The sequence below is a fragment of the Glycine max genome, chromosome 1 (assembly GCF_000004515.6).
Source record: "Glycine max cultivar Williams 82 chromosome 1, Glycine_max_v4.0, whole genome shotgun sequence".
Lineage (NCBI taxonomy): Eukaryota > Viridiplantae > Streptophyta > Magnoliopsida > Fabales > Fabaceae > Glycine > Glycine max.
This window is the reverse complement of record NC_016088.4, coordinates 54,063,806-54,074,038: the sequence shown is the minus strand read 5'-3', so window position 1 is coordinate 54,074,038 and position 10,233 is coordinate 54,063,806. Positions and strand designations below refer to the sequence as shown.

The 10,233-nt window shown below is 32.3% G+C and overlaps 2 protein-coding genes across 2 annotated transcripts; both read right to left on the bottom strand.

The window, feature by feature from the left end:
- Positions 1 to 337: 337 nt before the first annotated feature.
- LOC100780902 (uncharacterized) lies at positions 338 to 2,637 on the bottom strand. The gene is made up of 3 exons (XM_003517310.5): positions 1,971 to 2,637; positions 1,588 to 1,775; positions 338 to 1,162 (listed from the first exon to the last, which is right to left on the bottom strand). Exons 1-3 carry the CDS (start codon positions 2,509 to 2,511, stop codon positions 491 to 493), a joined length of 1,401 nt encoding a protein of 466 aa, XP_003517358.1. The 5' UTR covers positions 2,512 to 2,637; the 3' UTR covers positions 338 to 490.
- A 5,824-nt stretch (positions 2,638 to 8,461) lies between these two features.
- On the bottom strand, positions 8,462 to 9,563 carry LOC100780361 (uncharacterized). The gene has a single exon (XM_003517309.5). It carries the CDS (start codon positions 9,188 to 9,190, stop codon positions 8,726 to 8,728), a length of 465 nt encoding a protein of 154 aa, XP_003517357.1. The 5' UTR covers positions 9,191 to 9,563; the 3' UTR covers positions 8,462 to 8,725.
- Between the last annotated feature and the right edge of the window lie 670 nt (positions 9,564 to 10,233).

The following is a 10,233-nucleotide window of genomic DNA, read 5'->3' as shown; positions in this document are numbered from 1 at the left end:
AACATATCTGACTTTTAGGCACAACAGCTATGTTAATGCCTGTAATTATAGTGGTCAAAGTCAGTTCTTTGGTTTAGTGGTTAATCCTCAAGAGATACATCTAGGTAGCCCTAGTAAGGTTATGCATCACATGCTTAGAAATTTTGCAAACACCTGCCCTATAAGTTCATTGAGTGTAGTTGTCCTCACTATCTTATAAATAAATATTCATCATGACCGTTCAAGATCGTTTAAAACAAGTTAGGTCAGTTAAAAGTATTAATAACCTCAAATAACTTGGAATTCAGATATCAAATAGAAGATTTAGTTTATGTACGGTGCAATAAATAACCATACATAGCACAATGCCCAGTGGAGACTGGTTTTATTTACAGAAACACATTCTTCAGAATGTCAATCGTAGAGTACAGACTATATGCAGATATTCACAAAATATAAGAGAATCATAATAATAAAAAAACTTACCTCTAGGACATATTCCAAGGCATTATCATATTACATCAATATCATCAACATTAAGCCAATCATTGGAATCCTTGGTCACAGAATTACGAGCACTTGAATGCTGGGAGCCAACATGTTTGCCTTCAACAGAGTTTATATCCTTATCAGAGTTAGGCGAACTTCTACCTAACTGAACCCAATCTCGAGAGTCTTTTGTTGAAGAATCAGAGCCTGATCTAGTTTTTTTATAACTTTCATGTACATCACCATCATCCTCCTCAAGATCACTGAATGACACATCCTCGTCATTCCCGGTGTGAACTGAAGTTCCACTGGGACCAACCATTTCAGAAGTATCCTCTTCTTTCAACCAATCATCAGCATCATCGTCATAGGTTTCATCCAAAAATCTATTGGTTGAACCAGATGATGATTGTTCTGCAGATGAAATTACTGGTGCTTCTTTAACCACAGACTTGTCAATAATCTCCGGAACAACATGTTTCTCCATCTCAACATCAGAAACAACCACAGATGGGGCAGCTTCAGCAGCAGATGTCTGGAGAGGTACTGGTTCAAGTTGAGCATTGCTTGGCACAAAGAGATGCTGTTCCTCCTCTTTTGAGGGAATATTCCCTCCTGCAGATAAGTCAGATTCTTTCTTTTCCTTACTTCTTTTGTCTAAAGCCTGAGTCAACATCGCTCTAGCTTCCATTATCTGCACACATACCATGAATTGCTGATAATACTTGCAACCACAATAACAAATAATACCAAAAGTACCAGGCAGGTAGTCAACATCAAATGTGACAAGCATGACAAAGTTTATTTGGAAGCATGCAGGACACATTTCTGGAGTGATACAGAAGGATCACCAATAACTTGCAACTTCACAATGGACTTTCATTATAAGATTTGATCATATAAGCAGAGTTACACATGATTCTATTAAGATCACTTTACAAGATTCGGATGCCAGGTTTAATCCGTGAACAATGAAAAACCTTAATTGTCTCTGTTTCAATCATTAGTTTCACATGATTAAAGTTAAAACAAACAAACAAACAAACCAAAATAAATTAGACAAAAACAACACAAGTGCATCTATGAAAGAAAACCAATGCCGATTAAAATTTAACTCACTTGTGGAGTGGATAAAATAGCAGCATCAGTTTTGCTAAGTCTAGGGTGCACGAGTACAAAGTATATCTTCCAAAAGTTACCATCACTCATGTATCCGGGGCACAGCTCCATTCTAAGAGCAGCTAAGCTTGGTGCCAGATGTTCAACAGCTAGAGCATGTTCTTGTTGTGCATCGGACAAATCAAAATCTAAAGGACAACAAAATTTCAGAGATAGTGAAATACCAGGCACAATAAAATATCATACAAAATACACACATAGATAACTGCCACCTACGAAGTAACAAATTAATCACCTCGAAATCTCGGTGAAACGGTAACAAGAATTTGCATATTCAACGCAACCATATGGCAAAATGAATAAGAGTGATAGAATCGATATACCATCAGAATCCTCATCATCGGGAAGGGGAAAATCGAGCCAAGTTTCTGGATGCAAAGCTACGCTTCTGGCGAAGGCAACCACATCCTCTGTAACTCCGAGGACACCGTCGAGATCGTGTTCCTCTTCGGATCCAAGCTGAAGGAAACTGGAAGCGATCTTGGTGAATTCGGATACCGTCTTATTACCGGAGATTTTGAAGATCCCGTTCTTGAACTTGCCACTAATCTCCGCGAAATCGTTTCGGATACCTGCAATTACGTCTTCTTCTTCTTCGTCGGTGGGAATGGGATTGGGATCGGCGACGGGATTTTCAGATAGGGGATCGGGCGGCGGGGCGAGGAAGGAGGCGACGCCCCAGAGCTGGCGGGAAAAGGATTTGGTGAGCTCGGAGAAATCCTCTTTGACGCCGCGCGCGGTAGGACTGGGGGTGGATACGGAATCGGGTTTCTTCGGAGGGGATTTTAGGTCACTGCCATTGTGGTCGTCGTCGTCGTCGTCGAGTCTGAGTGAGTTTGCGATTGTCCTTGCAAACCACGACATCGTTGTTCGTTGGTTGATTAAAGCCTCTTACCAGATTTCGATCGTCACTTCCTCCTAAGTGAAGAGTCGGTCCTTAACCAGATAAGACCATTCCCTGCGACGCCGTTTAAGGGTGCACAAACTACGAAATTATATTACTTATCTAGGTTTAATTGTAATCTTAATAGAATTTCACTATTAATTTTTTATTTAAAACTCCTGAACTCTTTTTTTTCTTTTAAAATCTTTATGAACACAATTTATTAAAACATAATCCATTCAAAATTTAGTAATTAAAATATTGTTTTTACTCTAAATTAAAAAAATCTAAAATATCTTTTTTTATTTCTGAAACCTTTAGGACTTTGATTGGTAAGATAGAAATACATGAAAATTTAAAAGGAAAGAGTGAAAATAGAGAGATGATAAAAAACATAGTTTTTGGTATACATGAAAGAAGAGTGATATAAACAGTTTTTAATATATTCTTTCAAACACGTAGTTAAAATTTATTGAGATATAATCATTAAATATAAATATAATGTGGGATCTAATAAATTTTTTCATTTTTAATAAATTTTAACTAATAAAAAAAGTGTTAAAAAAATAATGTGTTTGTAAAATTTTTATATCACTATCTAAAAAAGCTAGGAATACATGAGAAGTGGAGGGGAGAGTGAAAATAGAGAGGAGCACTTTCTAACACACTCTCGACATATTTTTTAATTGGGTAAAATTTATTAAAAATTATAAAATTAAGAGATAAAATTAATAAGAATGATGTGGGACCTAGTGAGTTTTTTCATTTTTGATAAATTTCATCCAATTAAAAAAAGAGCGTGTTCAAACGGATATATTTTTAGCTTTTTTCTAGGTGAAGAATTAGCAAGGAGGAAAAATAAAAGGTAATAAGTAACTATTCAAAAAAAAAAAAAAACCTCCAAGGACATGAGAAATACGGTAGAAATAGACACATACCTTACATTCCTAAATAACCTTTTGCTCGTTTCTTCCTCGTGGTCTCTTTCATTTCTCCCTCACATACAATCACTGCTTCAATGTGTCGTTGTCAAGTTCATCCCAAAAGCCAAGATTTATTTTAAATCTTGTTTTCAGAAGATCATCACATAATCAATTTTTGTTTTTGATTTTAAGTCCACAAAGTTTCTGTGATGAATAATTTGATTGGTTTAATTTGAACTGTATATGACCATTAATGTTGTGAGATGAGCGAAGAGAAGATAATGAGGGCTTTGATTGAACATAAAAAAATGTAAGAAAAGACAATCGATTAAAATGACAATGATAATCAATTAAGTAGGTGAATATTTAATTATTGGCCAATGTTGTGAAATTTTTCTCACTGGAGTGCCAAAATAATCGACTATCTACATATAACAATCAATTATCTTGACTATGATAATTAATTCCTTAAGTTATGATAGTCGTTTTATAAATTATTAATGGTACTACTGGATCATTTATATGAGACGTGTTAAACTTTGTATATAAATGTTAAATGGTATTTTTTTTTTATTTCTAATGTAATTTCTCTCCTCTCCCTTCATCCAAACCAAATAACCTTTGTACTTTATAAATATTTTCTAATGTAATCTAAAAAAAAAAAATCAATATCCTTTCTATTACTCTCTTCTTCATTTATACTTTTTTCCTATTTCCATCTATTTCATGTTTTCCTCACTTTCAAATAATAACTTTACTCGCATGTGGTTAAATATTTTAAATTTAATTACCTTTTTTTCCGTTTTAAAGTTACTAAAATCATAAATCAATTTTTTTGGTATTACTCATACATCAATTCAACACACATTAAGTGACAATTAATGTATGCATTGGATAGTGGGATAATGTATCTGTTACATAAAGTATCAATTAAATTTTTTTATCAACAAAAGAAATACATACGTTAGATAATGGATGTTACATCCTAACGTTGTACTAAACTTAAAATGTGACATCTTTATATTACAAGTTTTTTATCCATAGCTAATGATTTGTCATCTATACGGAAAAGGCATAAGTAGAACTTTTCACTTTAGCATCTAATATCATAAATTTCACCAAATCAAACACATATTCACCATTAGGTACTTCATTTTTTAAGATTATATATGTAGCCAAAAATACTAAAAAGTAACAAGCCATATAAACAGCAAAGTGCATTCATTTTCTTTCCACAATATCAAACATTATGTTGCAAAAAAAAAAATGTTCACTTGGATCGCTAGGCAATGTCTCCTGAATAATCATGCATTAAACTTTGGCAATAATCATGCATTAAACTGCTCTTTTGATGCATTATCATCTTCAAACTCATCTAAATAACAACTTTTCTTATAGGATTCTAATTGGATGAGATTATAATATTGGAAATACAAAAAATTACATTTTATTTCTTGGGTATAACGTGTACTGAATTATGATATCTTGATAATAATTAAAAAAAATGTCTTATAAAAAAGTTTGGCACGTCAAATGTAACATTTATAAAAAGTCTTCAGCTTTGCATTTCAAGTTGGTATTACTTTTTTGTGTTTGCACCATATATGACTAATTTTTGTTTCCATGTTAAAGATTTTAGGAATTGCTCATGTACAAAACTGCCAATGTTTCAAATTTTTGAGTTGGATGTACAAAATTTCACATCAGTTGAAATTTAATAGGATAGTTGAAGTTAAAGAAGCATGGAACAATGAAAATGAATATTTGGAGAACAATATTTTAATGATCCCAAAAACAGCAGCAGCATCATAATTCATTGGTTGAGTGGATTTATGGCAAAATCAAGAACTGAAATGAAAAGTTGTTAATTCTCCACAGTCATTTGAGATGATTTGAAATCACTTATGTATGGTATTAGGTGTTTGGCTTGTAGTATGTTATTTGCAAATTATGCATTCACAATTAAAAACTTTGGTGCATATTCAACCTTGAAAACTAGAGCATGATTAAATATTTAGGTCCTTGACGATTTAAGTTCGAGGGCATGCAATTGTGGAAGGAATGATTGCCTACACAATTTGAGGCTAAATTTTTTTTATACAACTTCATTTGTGTACAATTTAGAGCTGAAACAGTTCACGTACAATTTAGCAAGACCTAATTTAGGTAAACCAGAAGCTCTTCAATATTGACTTTTTTTGTGAGTGCGACTAATGGATCTAATATTAGTGAGTTCGGCAAGCTTCCAAAGTTTTATTATTCACTCTCAGTTATGAATTTGCAAGAAATGATTGACGTTCGTTCGTGATGATTTCTAGGAAAGCATTAAGAGTTAAAAAAACATTCTGTGAGCTTAAGATTCAAATGAACAATAGTGAATAAGACACATACTATGGCAAATGTTTTTTAAATGTTTTAGTCATATGAATATTTGTAAAGGCTCAAGATCAATAACTTTGGTGGTTTATTTCTCAATTGGTTGGAAAATTCTTTATTATCTAACTTAGTGTTACTAAATTTTAATGGGTATATATATTTCCAAATTACATAAACTTCATTTTGCCTTTGAACTACCACTGAATAAGAGACAAAACAATGTCACAGGCTACTGCACAACAAATTTTTTTAAAAAAAAATTAGAACCAAATACAGTATATACAACTACACACCCATCGTGACGAATTGAATCAACCATCTTTATTATTCATTGGATTCTTACCATCCAAGATAGAAAGAAAGAGATTATACTTTTGTCAATGAAGTGCTAACATTGTATCAGATAGCATAGTATATCATTTGTATCAAACATCAAAGAGCTAGTTACAATAAACAAAACAATGAGAAATAGCATTTTTACGAGCAACCTATGCTCTTGCGGCATCTAACTAGTGTATTAGTAGAATATTACGAGAATGAACAGCAGGACATATGGTACATCTTTGAGTTAATTGTCTTTCCTTTTAAAATTATGTTTAAAGGATAAAATTGACATAAACCAGTTGAAGAGTTTTACTACAATGCAAATTGTAGCAACTTTGACCTACAGTAATATCCATATATCTACTATTTAGAGAAATTGTAGCTTGTTTACAAATTCAAGTGTGTAGTACAACTTAAATCTTATTCAGTAATATTTAGATTATTCAAAATGTATTTTTAAAAAAAAATATTAATTTTACTCGATATTTTATATTGAAAAATCAACACTATTTCATAAATATTATGGCTTTAAAAATAGTCTAGTGGATAACATTTAAAAAAATTGCATGAAGTTGTTTAGTGACATTGGGCGAGAATGTCATGTATAGCTACATATATCAATAGTTTTTTCAATTTGTAAGATGAACTTGGAATAAGTCATTGGAATAACAATCATTTGTTGATGTGTGGGGGTGTGAGTGAATACCCGTGAAACCATCAAATATACATTGAAAGGGAAAAAAGGATGCAGAACTCATGTCCTATGTTGCACAAATTATACAAAAAGATTAAAAAAAAAAAACTTTCACTAGTCCAATAGGGATAGTGAGGAGATGTCGAAGGATTGTCATCATCGCCAGTTAGGAAGCAACCTCTACTAGCTTCTCTTCGTCGTTCATGCTCCATCATCTTAAACTCCTTGTGCAGACGATTTTGTCACAATTTTTTCCTATAATAATGAATTATCACCATCATGACATTCATGCACATACAATAGACAATCAAGGATAAGCTAACTAAAATAATGGCAGTCACGTAGAAAATTTTTATATTTATCGTCAACATATAAGACTGATAATTCTTTACATAACAAGTAAAAGAAACAAGCACACTACACTTGAAATCAGATCAATCTATCTTCAACATATAACAACATTGATTAATGCAATAACAACTACTCCATGAAGATTCCTTAGCGAGTGATTGATTAGACATATCTCTTAATCATGGTGAACAACAACGAATCCTGTCATGGGTAACAACTAACAACATCGGCATGTGTCCTTAGCTTCATCTGCTCTCTTCCAAAAACTTCATCCTAAAGGCATTGGCAGATGCATCTTATCTGCTATGGGGGCAATTCCCCCACCAATTTTTATTTATTTATTAATGTATATAAAAAAATTTATCCCCATAAAAAATTATATATTGTCCCTATTAGATTTTTTTAACTCAAATGGAGACTCTCCCTTGGAGATTCTCAAATTAATTACAAAACATCGGTGTTAGTATGAAACAAACCAAAAGGATCAATTTCAGTTAGATTACACACTTAAAAGGACTGAAACAAGTATTTTAAAACATAGACAAATAATAATCAATGCTCTTACAAAAGGACATTGGTCAAAAAAACTTAAAATATAAATATTTTTATTGGAAGCCAGAAAATTGAAATATTCATAATTATTTTTGTGCTTACTTATAATTTTTATAATATATTTTTTTAATTATATAATCAATGTCCTAATAGCATTTATTAGTAAGACCTATAACATATAGGATAAAAATGTTTTTTTTTTTACTGAAAACATAACAGATCAAAAGAATATTTATATATTCCTTGTTCCATCTTGATATCCGACAATTTTTTTCTTCCGTTTAACACCAATGACATGAATGTGCATATTTTGTGCAAAAAGTTTTCCAATGTACCCTTACTGTTTTATCAAACATTTATACTATTTTTACTATTCGGATTCAACAAGTTTTCATATTTGATGACCGATCCAGTACTCTACTCAAATTTCAAAGAATCTGGCAAGTCCAATTAAGGTAAGAAAGAAACTTTATTTTTTATTAGAAAAATAAACATATCCCCAAATACTGAAATTTATTTATTATATATCAAAGGTAAGATAATATCATTTGTTTCCTATTTACATTATGTTACGAAAAAAATTGAAACTTTATCATATTTCAACTTCATTACAACCTATATTATAATATTTACAACTTGAGTGTGGAGTGTTTTCACACGTATACATCATGTTCATGGAGGAATTCACTTTGGAACAATGACTTGAGAAAGTTTTACCAAATCTGAAAAGAACACTTTTTATTTATTATTGAAAAGTTTTACTTGAATATTTTTCATCTATACTAAAGAGTACATGTTAACTAATACATTATTAAAAAACGGTGTAACTAGCAGCAGCCGGAGCCCAGATCTAGATGTCGTACGCTCCGAAGTCCAAACGAAACAAACTGTGCACAGAAGCTATATACACCGAACGAAATAAATTAAACATATATAAGTAAGGGAGATAAATTTTTAAAAAAATATTATATATAACTAGAGAACTCGACCCGTTTCCAAGCTGGTCATGTTTCCTTGGCTCATACGAGAGACAGAAAACCAGTTATTATAAGAGGGTGATGATAAATTCAATTCCAATGCTTCAGATTGTGCCCCCTGGTGCCAGTTAGTGGAGGGCATTGTTGATGATGCTGCAATATTGTCTTTGCTCGACAACATTTGCTTCGGGGGCGTATTTACAAGGGAGGTAGCAGCAATAGGTGCGACTGCGACACTTTGGAAAAGTTGATGATGTTCCTGATCAGGCTTGAACTCCGGTGCACCCGTAAGCTGCTGAACAAGGTCACGGAAGTTGATAGCGTCCACCTTGTACACTCTGATCGGTGTCGGTGCCGGTGGTGCCACTGGCGCCTTCTTCCACGATTTAACTTGTGTCTTCCGCACGGTGTGAAGCAGAGAATGAGACTTGGACGCAGGGTAAGAACCAGAATAAGCTTCCATTTAGATTTTTTGGTTTTTGCGGCAATGATAATTAAAATTAGATAACAATTGGTGGCAGCTGGGTAAGAAGAGAGTAGTACGTTGTTTGTGTGCTTTTTACGACTATTTATAGATTGTCGTGACTCGTGTGCAAGAAGAGGGTAAGGTGCATGCGTGCATTGTTGCATGGATTAATGTCAATAAAAGCCAACGACTTGAGAATGGGGCAGCTCAGGTTTCAAAAAAACGTGGTTTTTGTCTTGACCGTCGGCGGAATGTATTATTATTGTGTAAGTAGTGTGACATATGCCAATCCTGTGGTCAAAATAATGTAGTTGGATGGATCAGCATCTTAATTATATTGTATAAAATATTTCCTTTAAGTTTGTCTTCATCTTCATTCGAATCGAAGTTATGTTTGAATCATGTGATTTTTTTGTTATAAAAAAGAATGGCTCATATATGTATGAATCATGTGATTTTTTTTGTTATATATTTGTGTTAAAATATATTTGTCGTTTTAAAAGTTTAATTTTGCATTAAATTATTTATCACTAGAAAAAAAATGTTCATATTTACATTTTGTAAATTGAAAGCAATGTATTAAGATAGAGTGAAAAGACAGTTTCATTTAACGTTGTTATATAAATTAAGGATATCAAATGACTTTTTTAAAAAATTATGTGCAAAGCCGTAACAATCTTGAAACGAACGGAGTCATAATTTGACTGACTGAGTGAATGAAATAAGCCATAACATATTTGATTTTTCTGATTGTTATTGATGAACAAATGTGGAATTTTAATTTTTTATAAAAAAATCAATGAATTACGTACACTTTAACAATGTCATCATAATTATTTATTTGTATGTTTTTTTCATTATAATCTTAATTGTCACTTTTATTTTTTTAGAATAAATGCTACACTCGTAATTGGAGTCAACTTCTAACTAGCCGCCTCTCACTTTCACTGGTTAGAGGGTCTTAATCAAAGGGTTCTTGCATAGTATATAATCATTCAGGATAGCATCAGGCACATGCCCATTTATTATTTGTGGTTATG